General features: G+C 39.1%; 1 protein-coding gene across 1 annotated transcript in view; it reads left to right on the top strand.

The window, feature by feature from the left end:
- Positions 1–18,945, top strand: part of LRP2 (LDL receptor related protein 2) — a 198,596-nt gene that overhangs the window by 59,445 nt on the left and 120,206 nt on the right. The window contains exons 11-17 of the mRNA XM_012808457.1: positions 661–827; positions 1,592–1,815; positions 3,743–3,949; positions 6,144–6,346; positions 9,678–9,818; positions 11,591–11,794; positions 17,772–17,964. Coding sequence (XP_012663911.1) covers positions 661–827; positions 1,592–1,815; positions 3,743–3,949; positions 6,144–6,346; positions 9,678–9,818; positions 11,591–11,794; positions 17,772–17,964 — 1,339 coding nt within the window. The remainder of the gene's footprint in view (positions 1–660; positions 828–1,591; positions 1,816–3,742; positions 3,950–6,143; positions 6,347–9,677; positions 9,819–11,590; positions 11,795–17,771; positions 17,965–18,945) is intronic.

Genomic DNA, 18,945 nt, shown 5'->3' with positions numbered 1-18,945 from the left:
ACTGAGTCTCATTTTGTCGCCCTTGGTAGAGCGCCATAGTGTCACAGCTCACAGCAAACTCCAGCTCTTGGGCTTAGGCAGTTCTCTTGCCTCAGCCTTCCTATATGTGTAATTTTTTTATCTGGTCCCTTATTTGATGGACTTATCTTTTGTTATTGCAAATAAGATTGAATAGATAACCTTACTCCTATGTCATTTTATATACTTGTGAGTATATAGACAGCAGGTTTACAACCACCATTGCCGTATTTTTCACAGTGAGTTCCTGGTAATCTTTAAAATGTGTTCTGTGTTTAACACAATCTAAAGTTGCACATGGAGGTAAATTGCTCAAATCATAATGGCATCTTGAAAATATCTGAAATTCTCCTCAATGTTGTTGAAGGTACTGGACTGGCAGTCAGGACTCTTGAATTCTTGTCAAACTATTCCTAACTTACTGTGATTTTGGACACCTTGAGCATCTGTGTGCCTCAATTTATCTCTTGTAAAATGGGTGGAGTGATCACTCTCTGTCTGCCTCAGAGGTTTATGTTAAGATCAGGCAAGATAACATAGAAGATAACATTTGAAAAAGCAGAGAGCATATCAGTTGTAAGGTACTTCTCCATCCATGCACAGTGTAAGGAGTGGGGTAATGTTCTCCTTCTTCACTTTTAGCTGGCCAGCCCTCCATTATCTTCTCCAATGGTCAGGACTTGCTAATTGGTGACGTTCATGGAACCAGCTTCCGGAACCTAGTAGAGTCCCCTCGTGGAATGGCCGTGGGTGTAGATTTCCACTATCGCCTGGGCAAGGTCTTTTGGACAGACTATGTGCGAAATAAGGTAAATAGAAATTTCAGGAGTGTATTTGGAGCTGACTGGAACCTCAAGCACAGAGTGTTGATAGTTTTTCATTTTGGGGGGAATAGAGGGGAAAGTTCCTTTGTTTCCTAACAAAAAAGGCCCTTGAGATGTTTTATGTTAATCACCACCTTTTCCATGCTATACTATTACATGTGACCTATTAAACAAAGCGGACTATTATATGGATTAGGCTTGAGCAACTTTTAATTTTATTCGAAATGGAGTCCAAAAGCCTAATTAAAAGAAATAGTAGACATTCTTTCAAAACTGGATAGATATTTGGTAGTAATTTTTGAAACTTGATCATTTGAAATGTAGAAAGGACTCTGCTTTCCTGGATGATAAAAATCAAATTTGTACCTGCATCTCCTAAGTGGAGCTGTAATTGAAGATTGGATAACAAATATTGACAGTGTTTTGTTTAGCAGCCAAAATTTATTACACTGTCTTATAGGGAAAGTGTAATTGATTTAACTTCAACTTTGAGAAAGGCAATGGAGATTTTTGAAACATAAATTTCAGAGGTGCCTAAAAAGTTATGGAAGTTTATTTATTTCTTCCTCTTACATTTTTTTTGTGCCATAAATAAAAGCCTAATTTATTTCAATGATAACTTGTATAAAAATTCTAAAAGTTGAGAATTTGGATTATTAGCAATTCTGATTTGATTATAGCTGAAAGTCAAAATAAATCACACAGTTAGTAGTGCTTTAGAAGGATAACGATTTTGGTTTTTCTTTCAGGTTTATTCAGTTAACATTAATGGTTTAAATATCCAAGAAGTTCTCAATGTTTCTGTTGACAGTCCAGAGAACCTGGCTGTGGACTGGGTTAATAATAAACTCTATGTGGTAGAGACCAGGATCAACCGCATAGATGTGGCAAATTTGGATGGAAGCTACCGGGTTACCCTTATAACAGAAAACTTAGGGCGTCCTAGAGGAATTGCCCTGGACCCAACTGTTGGGTAAGTGATGTGAAAAATACTGATTCCTGTATTTTTAGTTTTATCTCTGTTCTATACATTGGATTAATTGAAGATTAATTCTTATTTGGTTTAGGCTCTGTACTCTAAAATACATGTTTATTTTATATCCTTATTTATAGAAGCTTTGGTTATTTAATTTTGAGGCAGGGTCTTGTTCTGTTGCTCAGGCTGGAGTGCAGTGACATGGTCACAGCTCATCACTGCCTCCAACTCCTGGGCTCAACTGATCCTACTGCTTCAGCCTCCCAAGTAGCTGGGACTACAGGTGTGCACCAAAATTAGCGCCTGGCAAATTTTTAAAATTTTGTAGAGATGGGGTCTCCCTGTGTGGCCCAGGCTGGTTTCTAACTCCTGGTCTTAAGTGATCTTCCTGTCTCAACCTTCCAAAGTGCTAGGATATAGGTGGGAGACTTCATGCCTAGCAATAGAAACATTCGAGGCGTTGATTAAATAAAACCCCATTTGAGAATATGTAATTCAAATACACCTATTGGTGTAATAAAAATACCTCATTTGGGGGGCATGAAGTTTATTCTTGGTGTTTGCTACATTTGCCTGGCTAAGAGATTGGATTCTATGTTCTGATTCAATCTATAATATTAAAATAGCAAAAAATTACATATATTTCACCATTATTAAGACAAACATTGTAACAAATTATATATTCTAACGGTAATGAATTAGCAGTAAAGTTTTTAAAGAGAGGAAAGGAGGTTAGAATTATTGCCTTTTGTGCTTTCTTATTACAGACTGGGGTTGAGATATCAGTGTTAATGTCTCATTACAAGTTTTTTGGTGTGAACCAACCCAGCAAAACTAGCAATGCTCTTCTTCAGGTTTAAATACAAATTTTCCTCATCTCCACATCTGAGAAGAGTTATAGGAGACTTAGATTTCTTTCAAAATTTCACAGTTGAGTCCTAGGACTCTTGAATGAACAGTAGGCTACTTTAGTTTGACGAATAGTGATTATTTAGTTCTATTTCATTATATCACCTGTCCTTCCTTGAAAATGATGGCAGTGTTCGAGGCCAGGCTGAGTGAGATCACCACCTCTACTAAAAATAGAGAAAATTAGCAGGGCATGGTGATGCACACCTATAGTGCTAGCTACTCAAGAGGTTGAGGTGGGAGGATTGCTTGAGCCCAGGAGTTGGGAGGCTGCAGTGAGCTATGATACCACTGTACTCTAGATAGGGTGAAAGAGTGAGACTCTGTCTCAAAAAGAGAGAGCTGCAGATTAAAGACAGTAACGGGAAGAGAGGAGAAAGTTCAGGAGGTATATATAGATTTGTGTTTTTAAGAAGGGGTCTTGCCATGTTGCCTAGGCTGGCTTTCAACCTGAGGGTTCCTTCTGCCTTTACTGCCTGAATAGCTGGGACCACAGGGACCTACCATCATAGCCATCAGAATATGCGTTTTTAGGCCACCATGTTAGTATGTCACCCTCCGTAGAGTGCCATGGTGTCCCAGTTCACAGCAACCTCAAACTCTTGGACTTAAGTGATTCTCTGGCCTCAGCCTCCTGAGTAGCTGGGACTATGGGCACCCGCACAATGCCTGGCTGTTTTTTTTTTTTTTTTTTTGCAGTTGTCATTGTTGTTTAGCAGGCCTGGGCCAGGCTTTGGTGTATGTGGCTGGTGCCCTACTCACTGATCTACGGGCGATGAGCCCATGTTAATAAATTTAAATGGTCACTATTTGGAGTTGTTGACTCTCTTGATTGGTCCTCACAGTCTTTGCTTTTTCAAAAATATCTTTACATTTCACTGTTGGTTTATAGTAGCAGGGTTCTCTAATCAACTGGAGAAAATTTCCATTGATCCAAACACACTATTTATAAAAAAAAATATTTTCCAGTTAAAATTAACAAACAGATTCGTCATCTTTTGTTTTTCTTTTGCAGTTATTTATTTTTCTCTGATTGGGAGAGCCTTTCTGGGGAACCTAAGGTGGAAAGGGCTTTCATGGATGGCAGCAACCGTAAAGACTTAGTGAAAACGAAGCTGGGATTCCCTGGTGGGATAACACTGGATCTGATAGCCAAGCGTGTTTATTGGGTTGACTCTCGGTATGATTACATTGAAACTGTAACTTATGATGGAATTCAGAGGTAAGAATTATTGTTTATAGTTTTACGAGTTTTGGGGGGAAAGTACATAAAACAGGTGGAAAAGACCAGAATTAAAATATCGTTTTGTTCATTGACAGCATCGCTCGAAATGACCTTCGTACGGACATTTGCATGAAGTGATCTGATCCGAGTTTAAACTTTTCTTATGTTCCATAATAACACTTTAAATATTACCTTGAGCCTTTGTTCTTTGATTTCTCCTCTCCAACCCTTTCTTGGCCCCAAATTAAATGCATTATTTTCATTCATTCCTGAGTCTATTTCTCTAGATGCCTCATGCTTTATTTCTCAAGATCACGTTAACTTTTACCCCAATAAAAAACGTTTTAATCATGTATTTGATGCTATTCACTGTGAATTAATTGGATTTTATTCTACTCTTAAATATTTCAAATTTCCAGGAGAAATTCTTTGTATTGTATTTTTACCTACTCTCTTTCAAAGATTCTTAAATAATAGTATTCGAATGTAGAATATGAAGTGGTTTTTCTTCATTTTCTTAGTCAAAGTAGAGCTAACTATAAATTAACTCACTATTTTAGATTCTGTCCTTTTGCTTTGGGGGGCAAGACACATGGTAAGAGGGACTTTACCTAAAAATGCAATCACTGTAACCTGGTTTCTACCCTCGATGAATCCCCAACAATTAAAAAAAAAATGGCGTAAAACATGTCCTGCAAATTTTGACCAAGAGAAATTACTCTCTATTGATTCAGCAAATAAGCTGGCCAGTTTTATTTTTCCTAATGACTTGATTTTATTATTTTCTCAAGGAAAGCAATGATATAGTTTTGTTTTCTCTTGTATCTCTATTTTGTAAGGAAGGTACCAGTTTGTTGATGGATTATATATCCTTAGAGCAATCTCTGCTTGGTTAATTGAAGTGATTGTATCAATACCACAATTTCCTACAAGTGAAATGGGTTTTCGTGTGAATATCAGTTACATTTATTAAAACATATCGTGAGTCCTATATAAAACAATTGTGATATTGCGTAATTTTTTCTTTTTCAGTGGTGTGTTTTAGCATTGTGTTAAGTAGTCTCAGTATTTTTATGCTAAGGTTAAAGTGAAGCATAAAGGGTAAAAATCAGTGGAGTTTCAGAAAGATTTGAGTGGCTTGCTGGCTGTGAAGAAACTTCAAAGAAATATTAAAGCTGAAGAGTTAAGCTGAAATCATAAAGTCATTGCCTCTTGCTTTGCCAGCAGGTGGCATTCAGGATTCTGGAATTTACTAACTGAGAAAGAAAACCATTCCCTAATCTTAATGCACCATGTCATGATCGAGCGTTTCAAAGTGTGCAGTGACTTGCCACCTTCGCTCTCTTTGTTTTCTCCCCTTCACTGTTTCCCTGCTTTAGTGTCTTAAAGCCTTTTCTCAGAACTCTGTTTATTTTTTAGTTTTCAGGGGCTGCTGAGATTTTTCTTCTATGTGTTTTTATTATGCCAAAAGAAAGAAAATAAGAGCTTTTCCTCCTAAACCATCCTCTACTTTACTTTTGTTGTGTGTCTAATTGAATCACTGTCCACAGAGATGCAGGATGGCAGGTGTCAGTCATGGCAGGTGTCATTGCCCTCCCTAGCGCCTTTCACTTCCATTTCCTTCCCATTAAAGTAGGTCTGGGCACTCTGTGCCTCCACTGCAAGGATGATCAGGTGACAGTATCATTAAGCGGATACCTAACAGTGGAAGCACTGCTCTCTGCTCTTATCAGGAATAGATCTCAGTGTTCTCTGTGGGTTGAACTCTACCACTCACCATCCTAATCCCTAAATGGTCAGTGGAGCAGTGGAAAATGTTGAAGGCATGTCCATCAGATTTCCAAACCCTTCTCTCATCTATGGGATTCAAAACTCTATTTCACATGTAAGGCTTTTATATGTAGGGCACCCTTAAAGGAATGAAGAATAAATGAGAAAACAGTATATTCCAGTTAGGTCTACAACAAGCTAAAGAAATGACTGGGTCTGGAATTTAAGTCTTGAGGGTATTTTTTAAGAGACAACAAAATCCTTCTATAAATGTAGCTGGAACTACACATGCATTTGTATATATTTTATATTTATAGCAAGAGATTTAGCTTTATTAGCACTTAATTGAACTAACTATACCTTTAATCATAATAAAGCAAAACAAAAAAATTGAATGATACATCCTTATCTTTTGTAACAGGAAGACAGTCATGCATGGAGGCTCCCTTATTCCTCATCCCTTTGGAATAAGTTTGTTTGAAAGTCATGTGTTCTATACTGATTGGACAAAGATGGCTGTGATGAAGGCCAACAAGTTCAGAGAGACCAATCCACGCATGTTGTATAAGACTTCCCTGAACCCCTATGGAGTGACAGTTTACCATGCCCTCAAACAGCCCTATGGTAAGCCTCAGAACAGTGGTAACCATGCTTGTTTCTAGACTTGGTAGATAGCTTTTCTCAAAGTTATGGAAGTTAAAAATAAGGGATCTCATGAGACTTGGATAATCTTCTCAAATATACGAAGAGTTATCTAGAGTGTTAAACTTTCTGAATTAGAGAGATATCTGAGAGATATCTCAGATGCTCTGCAGATCATGAACATTCTAGAGAAATTGATTATTTCAGAGTTAAAATGCTAAAACTAGGGGGAATTTAGAGATTTACTTACCAGATATTCATTAGCACCTGCAATGTCCCACGTCTTGTCTAGATAAACCAAACAAAAATACCTATACTCACTCTACTGGGATAAAAATCTTCTATTTCAAATTTCTAATATTTTAATAAAGGAAACTGAAGCCCAATAGAAGAAAATGAGATTTCCAAGTGCTAATATAGGGAGTTACAGCCATTTTTTTCTCTGGTACCCATCCTTTGGTTCCTAATAGATCTGTCATATGCCAGCTGGGTTTGGCGTCTCTCTGGCTGGTCACTTATTAAAGAAAATAAATGTTTTGAATTATTATATATGCTAAAATTTCCTTATTTTATAGTAAGTTTTATTTGTGTTTCCAGGGTATAGATTGAGCTTTGACATATATAACTGCACATGGCTCTTTTCTGTATTTGCTTGTAGATCAAAGAAATATGATCAAGTAAATTACCTTGGTAGAAAGCTTAATATTGGTGAGCAATAATTGAAAGAAAGAGTTGCTTTAAAATGCTTATGCTTACTGGTGGTTCTGTTTAGGATGGAGAAAGAGCGAAAGTAATCCAGTTAATTTAAGAAAAAATACCAAACCACAAGAATTGATAATCTCAAGTGAATATTCTATAGGGTCATCAGAGGAAAACATACTTATCTGAAAATATTTTGGAAATATCTGTTTGAAATAGTTCTTTTTTTAAAAGCAGAATTTCTGTTTGTTGCTAGGGGTAGAGTGCAGCGGCATTATCATAGCTCACTAAGACCTCAACCTCTTGGGCTCAGATGATTTGCCTATCTCAGCCTCCTGTGTTGTTGGGCCTACAGGCACACACCACCATATCCAGCTCATTTTTTAACTTTTTGTAAAGATGGAGTGGGCTAGGCATGCCTTGCTATGTTGTCCAGGCTGGTATCAAACTTCTGGCCTGAAGTGATCCTTGCACCTTGGCCTCTCAAAGTGCTTGGATTATAGGCATGAGCTACTGTACCCAGCTTATTTGAAATAGTTTTTAGGCATAATTCATGAGCTACTAACTTCACACCTGCTTTTACTCAGATCATCCAAATGACCATGTCTGTTTTTTGGCTTAGAATGATATGTACATGGTATTTGTCTGTTGTTTTCCCTGATCAATCCACCTGAGAATGTAAAGAGGATATTTTAAAGAATATGTGAAAGGGGGGTGGTGCCTGTGGGTCAAAGGAGTAGGGTGCCAGCCCCATATACTAGAAGTGGTGGGTTCAAACCCAGCCCCATCCACAACCTGAAAAAAAGTGAAAAGCTAAGAAAACAATTTCAAAAGCAGATACTACAGATCTGGATTCGAATCCTACTTAAGCCATTAGGTGCTGAATGGATTTTCTCTTCTGTAAAATTGAGAGAATACTTCTTAGAGCCATTGGTTGTTAAGTTGTCTTATTTATAAAGTAAATATCAGTGATTAATAAATAGTTATTTACTATGTCCAACTATTGTTAAATAGCTCTAAAGGGTTTTTTTGGTGGTAGTGAGGGGAATTATTTCTAGTCATGGATAGCAGACCTACTTTGATGTAATTATTGGGGAGATAGAACTGCACAGTTATCTGGAAGTAGGAGTCCTGTTTTTTGTTGTAGTGTGAGAGTGGATGGGAGATTAACGGTGAAATCGGGAGGATTGGTGCAGCCAGATGTGGAGTGGATGTACACAGTAGAAAGCCGTAGTGATGCCTCCAATGAGTTGCAAATCCATTCCTCTATTTCTTATTTTCAAATTTATTTCTTAAAACAATTTTATTCAATAAATGGTGTTGGGAAAATTGGATAGTGACATGAAGAGGAATGAAACATGTTCCATACCTCTCACTACAAAAATTAATTCATGATGGATAACAGACTTAAACCAAAGGCAGGAAACTGTGTAAGAATTCTAGAAGCAAATGTTGGAAATACTCTTATAAATTTTGCTAGGCAAAGAATTTATGCAGAAGACCCCAAAAGGAATCATAGCATAAGCAAAAAATCAATGAATTGTCCTTGACTAAATTAAAAGGCTTATGCATAGACAAGGAAATAATCTACAGAGGAAATAGACAACCTACAGAATGGGAGAAAATATTTGCATGCTATATATCCAATAACGGGCTGATAATGAGATTCTACATAAAGCAAGCAAATCAGTAAGAAAAAATCAAACAACTTCATTAAAAAGTGAACAAAAGACAGAAACAAAAGCTTTTCTTCTTTTTCTCTATTTTTTTTTTTGAGTTAGAGTTTCATTATGTCACCCTTGGTAGAGTGCTATGGCATCACAGCTCACAGCAACCTCCAGTTCTTGGGCTTAAGCAATTCTCTTGCCTCAGGGTCCCAAGTAGCTGGAAATACAGGCAACCGCCACAATGCCTGGCTATTTTTTTTGTTGTTGCATATGTCATTGTTGTTTAGCAGGCCCGGTCTGGGTTTGAACCCGCCACCCTTGGTGTATGTGGCTGGTGCTGTAACCACTGTGGCACAGGCACCGAGCCAGAAACAAAAGCTTTTAGTTTTCTTTATTTTGAGACAAAGCCTCAAGCTCTCACCCTGGGTAGAGTGCTATGGCATCACAGCTCACAGCAACCTCCAACTGCTGGGCTCAAGCGATTCTTCTGCCTCCACCACATTGTGTTCTTCAAGATATCACATGTACCTTATAAATATATACAATTGTGTATAATAAAAATTAGCAAAAATAATTACCATTAATAAAATATATATATATCTCTGTAGAGACAGGGTCTCACTTGGTCGCCCAGGTTGGAGTACTGTAGCCTGAAACTCCTGGGCAATCTTTCTGCCTCAGGTGGGACTGTAGGCATGTACTGCCACACCTAGATATAACTTTCCTTATTTTTTGTAGATGAGGGGACTTGCTATGTTGCCCAGGCTGGGGGAACTCCTGCCTCAAGCAGTTCTCCCACCATGGCCTCTCAAAGTTCCAAAATTACAGGTGTGAGCCACCACACTCGGCCCTATTTATTTCATTTGCAGTGTTCAAAGTGGCTTTACATATATTGCATAATTATACATTTCTAATTGCAATTTAACCCTGGACATTTTTTCCTCCAGCTAGCAATCCGTGTAAACAGGACAATGGGGGCTGTGAACAGATCTGTGTCCTCAGTCACAGAACAGATAATAATGGTTTGGGTTTCCGTTGCAAATGCACGTTTGGCTTCCAACTGGATGCGGATGGGCTCCACTGTGCTGGTAAGAAATGTGTGGACTTCCTTGGTGGGCAGCACAGGCATGTGTGTTCCTTCCTTTACCCAGACAAACTGCTGCTCTTGGACTGGGCCAGCTTCCTATCTGATGTCTTCTCTAGCCCATGGAGTGTCTTCCTGTATATTCAGAGCTAGCTGTCTTTGAAGATGAAAACTTCTGTCCTTTGGGATTTTCCTTTAATTACACACATCTAGTGTAAAAAACATGTGTAGTGTTTTCTTGACTCCCTTCCCTCTTTGTTTCCTGAAACCATTTCTCCTATTGACTATGGTCTTGAAATTTCATGATTGAATTTTGAGCTCTTTTCTGTACTGTGTATACCTTTTCCACTTTCTGTGATAGCCTTCACTCTAATGGGAAGTACTGTGCTTCTCTTCACTTTTGATTTCTCCTAGACCACCACTGATGCCCCTTTGAGCCAGGTAATCACATCTTAATCCTAACTGTTTTTGTGCTATAGTCCTAAGTAAAGTCCATTTGGGTGACCCAATTCTTCATGTGGCCTTTCACCTTTCAGTTCAAACTTTCTTTGTATCTGTCTGTGTGCTCCCGGTTTCATTCCCATATTGAAGTTTCCCAGCTGATGATGAAATGCACTCCTCCAATATTTGTTTATTTCTTTTCTTTATTTCTTTCTTTCCTTTCCTTCCTTTCTTTTCTTTCTTCAGAATCTCACTCTGTTGCCCAGGCTAGAGTGCCATGGGCTCAGCCTAGCTCACAGCAACCTCAAACTCCAGGGTTTCAGGGATCCTTCTGCCTCCATCTCTTGAGCAGCTGAGACTTAAAGGTACCCCACACAATGCATGGCTAATTTTTTAAAAAACATTTTTAGTAGAGACAGGGGGTGGGGGGTGGTCTTGCTCAGGCTGGTCTCTAACTCCTGAGCTCATGGAATCTCCTCACCTTGGCCTCCCAGAGTGCCAGAGTTACACCAGCCTTTTTCCCCTTATTTTTCTCTCTACAACCCTTAATTTTATGGTTTCGACAAATTTTTTGTTCCCCAGATGTTACTGTTTCTGGCTTATTAAGTATTCTGACTTACTCTAAGTCAGGTAGATTTTTTTTACTTCATTAGGTAACCCTAGACTCAGAAAAATCACCTTCATTCATAAAAGCCCATGTAGTTATAACTATTACATCAAGGGCACCTAGTCTAATAAGTTTGCTTTTAAGTTCCTGTGTGCAATTTTGACCTTTGTCTTGGGCATCCCTCCTTTATCTTTTTGATTTTCGGACACGCTGGCATGTTCTCCTTTCTCGATTTTAAGCATCACTCCTTACCTGCTTTCTTCATTTCTCCCCTCCCTTCCCTCCTTCACACCTTTCTTTCTTTCTATTTCCAGCGGCTTTTAGTTCTTCTTCATGATCTTTATGCCTCAAAAACTGAAACAGGATTCTCAGTATAGATCTTTATACAATAGTTAATCTAACTGAGAAGGTCAGGTTGAAATGGTGTTGATGAAAAAGAAAAAAAAATGAAATTAAGCACATGGGCATCTTTTTTTATATAATAAATGTTAAGGATAAATTTCCCAGGAAGAAGTAAGATATTTGTAATATTTGTATGACGTTCGTTGTTACTTATCATTTTCTTCCCTTCCATGATTTCAAACTATGTTTTCCACACATACATTTTCTATGCTTACTTCAGAATTATTATTTCACAACTGTAAAGTGAATAATTGATTTCTCTGGACTGAGAGCAGGAGGGCAAGAACCATGCAGTGGCTGACTGTGCTGTGTCCGTCTTCCTACAGCTGTTCAGAACTTCCTGTTGTTTTCATCCCAGAGGACTGTTCGTGGGATCCCGTTCACCTTGTCCACCCAGGAAGATGTCATGGTTCCAGTGACAGGGAGTTCTTCTTTCTTTGTTGGGATTGATTTTGATGCCCGGAGTAGTACTGTCTTTTTTTCAGATATTTCAGAACACTTGATTTTTGAACAAAAGATTGATGGCACAGGTGAGAGTAATACTACTAATGACTTCCTCAGTAAAACTTTTTATCCACTTCTTCAGTAGTCTTTATTAAGCTTCCTAAAAACTTTCAGATTGGCAAAAGAAATATGTTGCTTTTATTATGAATTAAGTTAAAACAAACACCTGTTATTTATCTCCTAAAGAAGCTATCAATGAGGATGTATTTTAACAATGACAAATATTAACGTAAAAGGAATGTCAAGTACATGAAAGGCATGCAAAGATTAATTGAATAGAAGCTGTTCACACTCCAGCACCCAAAATGATCCAAGAAGATCCCTCTCTTTAGGGATGCTAGACTACCTAACTGCCAGCCACAGGGCTTGGAACAATAATAAAATTGGCAGGCACTATAACATAGCAGCTAAGAGGCCAGATTGGGAGTTTGACTGCCTGGCTTTGAATCTTCACTTCCCACATTTCCTAGGTGTTTGACCTTGGGCAAGTTACTCAATTTCTTTGTGCCTCAATTTCCTAATCTGTAAAATAGGAATAATAATCCAGGTAATACATAGCTCATAAGGTTGTTGAGGGGATTTTAAGCTAATACGTGTAAAGCATCTAGAATAATGGCTGGAAAATAGTAACTATTTAGTAAAGGTTAGCTATCATTATGTAACTGCTATCAATAAAAAACCTCTATTACCCTCCCCTAACACCGACTTGCTGTCTGGAGCTAATTGCTTACCACTTTTTAGTTATTTCTTCTATTATTTGTTTCCATGCTTCTAAATGCTTTGTTGACACTAGTTCTTGAGGTATCATTAGACATTTACTTCCGTGTTATGGATGAGCATTTTGCTCTCTTACATTCCCGCCTCTCCGCTAACACCCCTTTCTTACCTTCATTCTCCCTAAAGATTTGAAGTTTTTTTATGGAGTATAAATGCTAAGTTTTTATAAAAATATAAATATTGGTCACTGCTTAGTTAAGTAGTATTCTTTATGACATTTCTTGACAATTTTTGATTTTTTTCTGTAGTTAACAATGGTCCCATATTCATTTGGTTGCTTTCCTCTATAAAGGTTAGGTATTTTCCCGCATGCTCCAACAAACCTGTCCCCTTTTAGAGACTTCTGTAACCTGTTCCACTTGGGACTGGTGTCTCTCTGCACTTGTGCACAGCTCTTACTGTCAGACTCTCTTTCTAGATTTATTTTTTCACCTGCTGAAACACAGACATGGTGGCCATGAAGTTTGCGGGCACGTTATGGACACCCTGTATAATAGCTCCCTAAGAAGCATAAGTAGGGTGGTATATATTTTGAGTTTTTGAGAGTCTGAAAATGTTTTGTTTTGCTCTCCATCTTGACTGTGAGGCTGGGTGTAAAGTTTTAGGTTGCAGGTAACTTTCCCTGAGAAATTTGAAGATGTTGCTCCATTGATTTCTAGCCTGCAATGTTGAGAGTTCAATGCCATTCTTAGTACCATTGCTATGTGTATGACTTTTTTTGGTTTCTTCTATTATTGCTGTTTTGTTTTCCTTCTAATATAGATGGTTTTAGGATCTTTTGTTATCTCTTTAATCTTGAGATTTATGTTTTATTCTGGGAAATGTTCGTGCCTCCATTTTTTTCTGTTCTCTGTTTCTGTAATTCTTAATAGTAAGATGTTAGATTAATCACTTGATTTTTCCTTATCTTTTCTAGTTTTTCAAATTCATGACAAGTCATAGTATCTTCTAGTTTTAATCTTTACCTTTTTGCCCTCGGTAGATTGCCGTGGTGTCATAGTTCACAGCAACCTCAAACTCTTGGGCTCAAGTGATCCTCTTGCCCCAATTTTTTCATTTTTAGTAGAGATGGGGTCTCACTGTTGCTCAGGCTGGTCTCAAACTCCTGAGCTCAAGTGATCCACCTGCCGTGGCCTCCCAGAGTGCTAGGATTACAGGCATGAGCCACTGCATCTGGCTAATCTTTACCATTTTTTCTATTTTCTGTGAGATTATTTTGCATTTTAATTTTCAGCCTTTCTGTTCAGTTTTTAATTTAATCAAGATTATTTTCAATTTTGAAGAGCTTTTTGTTCTTTTTTTAATAAAACTGTATTTGTTTCATAAACTCAATTATTTTTTCTTACTATACATTTCTCTGAAGATATTAGTAATACTTGATCAAATCTTTCTCTGTGCCTTTTTTTCAAAATTCTTTTTCCTTTTGGTTTATTCTTTTTTTTTTTTGAGACAGAGTCTCAGTTTGTTGCCCTTGGTAGAGTGCCACAGTGTCACAGCTCACAGCAACCTCAAACTCTTGGGCTCAAGTGATTCTCTTGCTTCAGCTCCCAAGTAGCTGGGACTATTGGCACCCACCACACAATGCCTGGCTATTTTTTGTTGCAGTTGTCATTGTTGTTTAGCTGGCCCCGGTTGGGCTTGAAACCGCCAAGTTTGGTGCATGTGACTGGTGCCGTAAGCACTGTGGTATGGGCACCAAGTCCCTTTTGGTTTATTCTTAACTTTCTTTTTTGTGATGAAAGCTTTCTTCAAGTGTTTGTGACCCTTGTTTGGTATTACACATGAGACTATAAATACCTGACCATAAGGTTTGTACATCTGGGTGGACCTCCTCAGCTGGTGTGGTTCAGGTGGTAGGCAGGTCTGCTGTTGGAGAGCTGCCCAGTATCAGTATTACTGAGTCATTTGTGGAGACGATCAATTTCTCCTCAGTAGATGCCTCCATCCTCTTCTTGGGAGCGGGGGAAAGATGCAGGGAGCTGGCTGGCTGTGTTCTGGGAGCCAGGCAGAGCGCAGGGCGCTGAGGGCTCTGTTGTGGTCCCTGTGTTTAGTCTTGTGTTCATCTCAGATATCTGTTGTGCACTGTGCCCTGAAGCCACAGTTTTTCTGCTTCAGTTCTCCAGAGAAGATAATCTCTGTTCCTTGGAGGAGATAGATAGAGGGTAGTAACATAGGATCTGGGAAGGACCTGTTTTTTTTTGAGACAGAGTCTCACTTTGTTGCGCTCAGTAGAGTGCGTGGTGTCTCAGCTCTCAGCAACCTCAAACTTCTGGGCCCAAGCGTTTCTCCTGCTTCAGCCTCTGAAGCAGCCGGGATTACAGGTGCCTGCCACAACATCTGGCTAAATTTTTCTTTTTGCTGTTACAGCTGTCATTGTTGTTTAGCTGGCCTGGGCTGCGTTTGAACCCACTAGCCTCAGTGCACAGGGCCAGCGCCGTAACCACTGTGCTACGAGCCAGGACCTGGGTTTTTGATTGCTCTTTACCCTGACTTTTCTTTCTTTTTTTGTTAATCAGGCCCAGGTGAGGTTCAAACTCACTGCCCCTGGTGTGCGAGGCCAGCACACTAACCAGTGAGCAGTGGCAACTACCTTCCTTATCCTGACTTTTAAGTCAGCCCCTCAGTTCCTCCCCCTGCCAGGTGCTTGGTAGCGCCTTCACCTGGGGAGAGCCAGGTTCCCCCCGCCCCCCCCCGAGTGTGAATGTGTGGAGGCTGCAGTGTGTGTAGGGTGTGAATCCCCTCTGACGGTGCTTACTTTATAGCTTTGTCCTGCTTTAGAGAGTTCCCACTCCTCAATCCCCTACTCCTTTGTGGAGATTGCATATCTGCTGTCCTTTTTCTGTCTTGTAAGTAGAGCTTGGATGAAAGAGGGGATAAACATGCGTGGTTGGTTTGTCTGCTATTTTGAACCAGAATTTATCTTTTTTGAGGAGTAGAATCAGGTCCACAGAGCTTGGAGAAGACCAGTCAAGCTTAGCTGTCAGCAGAAGGCAGCGCTGGGTTTCTTAGCTGCTCGCTGGCCAAGTCTCCTGCAGGCACCTGCACAGGTCCGCTGCCTTCTGCTTTGGGGATCTCAGTTCTCATCATCATCTTGAACAATTTCAAGTCCACATGCCGAGCAAGTTACCTTGTAAAATATTCTTCAAGTCAGTGGTTAAACTCTCCATACTTTGGTTAGGGAGGCATTCTGTTGCTCTATTTCTCAAGTGAGTATATGGTACATGCTGAAAATGAATTGTCAGAAATCAAAGACAAGATTACCTGCAGGAAGCCTTCAGGGGAACGCCCTCCATCAGTGATCCCTTCTCTTCTCCAACTTCCCTTCCACTGACTCTTCTCTGTTGTCAGGTATGCTCGAGTCTCTTCTATTCTAAAACAATGGGATGCGACCTACTCTCCGCTCACATTGCCCTCTAGCGACAGCCCCTCCTTCATTTGGTGGACAAGCTTCTTGAAAGACCGATCTGCACTTTCCTGTCTCCCTCATATGCTGACTCCGCACCTCTTTGCAGTCTGCCCACAGCCTCACTGAAGCTGCCCCCATCACACTCCCCTCTGGTCTCTTTGTTGCTAAGCTAAATAATTTTTCAGTCTTTGTCTTTGGGACTTTGGTCCCCTTCTCAAAAATACTTTCTTCCCTGACCACACCTTTCTGGATTTTCTGCTGTTTCTTGATCATTTTTTCTAAATGACTGTCCTATAAATGACTGTACTCTCCTCCATCCCATTTCTCACAGGCCTTTGGGGAAAAGTGTGACCCCCTCATCCCTTCCTTGGTGCTCTCTGCCACCTGGTGGTCACTGTGAACTTCTCCCAGTGCTTAGCTTCTGTCATTAACCCATTAACCTCCAGCCATGGCTTCCAGAAAGTGTGTGGTTCTCAATGTGTCTCCCTCTCCCCTGTCCACACTGTCCCCGTCTCCACACCTCCACTTTGCCCTGTGCTCCACGGGGAGTCTGTGCTCTGATACTGTCCTGTACAACCTCAACCTCAGCACCTATCGCTCTTTCACTTTTGTTTTTTGGCCTAATTGTTACGGAGGGCAGTGTCCAAATGCTTTACTTCTCTGTGACTCAGTTCCCCCATCTGTAAAATGGTGACAATAACTGCCTCCTCAATTGAGTGGTGTAAGGATGAAGCCGTGTAAAGTACTTGGTCCAGTTTCTGGCTCATAGTGAGTGCTCATTTAATATAAACTATAAGCATTAATATTATTGGCAATATTATGTTTTCTCAGTATCTAGTAGGTTGTCTAGTGCAGAGAGGACTTTCTCTTTACAGCTTTCCCCTCCCCCTACCCCCAGCTGGTTTTACTTTAATTCACAGCTAAGGCAGGATTGGTTGAGTGAAAACAACTGGATCTAAATGTACAATAGGCTCCAAGACAATACTTAATTGTAGCTACTGTTGTGGGATTTCTTAATTCCACCTGTGGCCACGAGACCTTTCTACGTGGTCTTTGCTTTTAGCTGCTTGAGTTTCTTCTGCTTCTCTTTTTCTGCTTGAAAGCCTAATCTGCCAAAGGCTCTTTTCACAATTTTCTGAAAAAATGAATGAGAAAAGCACTAGGTTGGTTCTTTTTTCCCCTACTGAAAAAGAGAGAGGTATGATTGGTTGTTTTGGTTCTGATTTTCTTTAAATTTTTTTTCTGAAAAAAAAATAAAGGGGAAAAGACATACAAATTTCACAAAGAGGGGGTTGTCTTTTTCTTCTGCACCCAGTTCTGATTTCCTTTCTGGTATCTTTGCTGGTCTTTCCCAAACCTGGCAACTTTGTGGCTGTGAAAGACTGTTGATGAGAGGGCTGGGCAGTGATGCTTCAGGGTTACCCTCCGGTCGTACCTGGTGGTGTCAGCTTATTCCAGCGTTGGGGTGGGGAGTTGGGGTGGGTAGTAGGTGAACTCAGGTATCACCTCTTCAGATGTTCTGCAGTGAGAATTTTTCTGGAAGGTTGAACAGGGGAGTAAATCTGGGCCTCTACCACTCCTTGTTCTAGTTACCCAGTATCATATCTATCATATCTAGTCTTTGAGATCCAAAGTTTGGAGAATGGATAGAGTTTAGCTTTCTCTCATGCTGTTGCTCTGCAGTTCACAGTTTATTAAAAAAAGATTTCCAGATGTTACTGAAATATTCTTTTAACTCTGATACAGAATTTAAATATGCAGTGGCAGGACCATTTATGTCATATGCTTCATTTAAACCATGTCCATATTTTAACTTACAGGAAGAGAAATTCTGGTACCTAACAGGGTGGAAAATGTTGAAAGTTTGGCCTTTGATTGGATTTCAAGGAATCTCTATTGGACTGACTCTCATTACAAGAGTGTCAGTGTCATGAGACTAGCTGATAAATCCAGACGAACAATAGTTCCACTATTAAGTAACCCACGATCAATTGTAGTTCATCCTGTGGCTGGGTAAGTGTGTTCACGTTTTCCTAAGAATTTGTAATGTTTTTGTTTTTTATAGCATGGAAAAGTGATGTCATAAGGATTTGGCGAATTCTGCAAATATAATATGGAACTGTTTAACTTGAAATCACCTTAATGTTTATCCCTATCCTTATCATAAACTTCAGTAATCACTTTATCTTTTTCAAGAACTTTATTCTGGAGAAGAGGGGTAAAAAATTGAAACAACAGAAAAAGCTTTCTAGTTTTGGCTTTTCCCAGTCTTTAACGAAGTGTGTTTTCTTCCACAATTGCAGGGGACCAGATACAGATTTAGTAGGGAAGGAGTGAATTTGCAACAGAATTATCAGGAGAGACTCTTAAGTCTTTACCTTTTTAAATATATTAATAAAAAGTTTAGCAAATATTGCTTAATTTTATTCAGTAGTTTTCAGAGTAAAAGGTTTTACAGACCACATGTTTCATGCTCTATCATTCTATAATTGGTGGTGCCAGATAGGAAAAGATGGAATAGTTCTCAATATATGTATATGTATATGTATATATATGTGTGTATGTATATATATATGTATATATATGTGTGTGTGTGTGTATATATATATATATATAGGTTCTTACATTTCTTATTTAAATATTTTTAATAGCTAACATTTGTTTACAACAAGCCTGAGGTATGAGGTTATATTTGAATGGAATAATTAAAATGGTGGCTGGTAATTCACTAAAGAGCAGATAGTGAATGCTTTACATATATAATCTCATCTACCCCCAGAACTAGTGTTTTAAGGAGGTATGTACAGTACCCAGTCTGAGTCTCAAGCCCCAAAGGTATTAGAAACAGTCAGTATTCAAATCCAGGCCTGTCTAATTCTATTGCCCATATGCCTAACATAGTCTATTTGCTGTCTCTAGAGTGTCTGCTTTTATTTTTCTCTTTGTAAAATAATATATAGTTGTATTTTAAAACTGATATTATTATTTTTTTTT

Source organism: Otolemur garnettii, unplaced genomic scaffold, assembly GCF_000181295.1.
Source record: "Otolemur garnettii isolate 467f Iridium unplaced genomic scaffold, OtoGar3 scaffold00090, whole genome shotgun sequence".
Lineage (NCBI taxonomy): Eukaryota > Metazoa > Chordata > Mammalia > Primates > Galagidae > Otolemur > Otolemur garnettii.
Note: the sequence above shows the minus strand (reverse complement) of the source record. Positions and strands in the feature narration are given on the sequence as shown.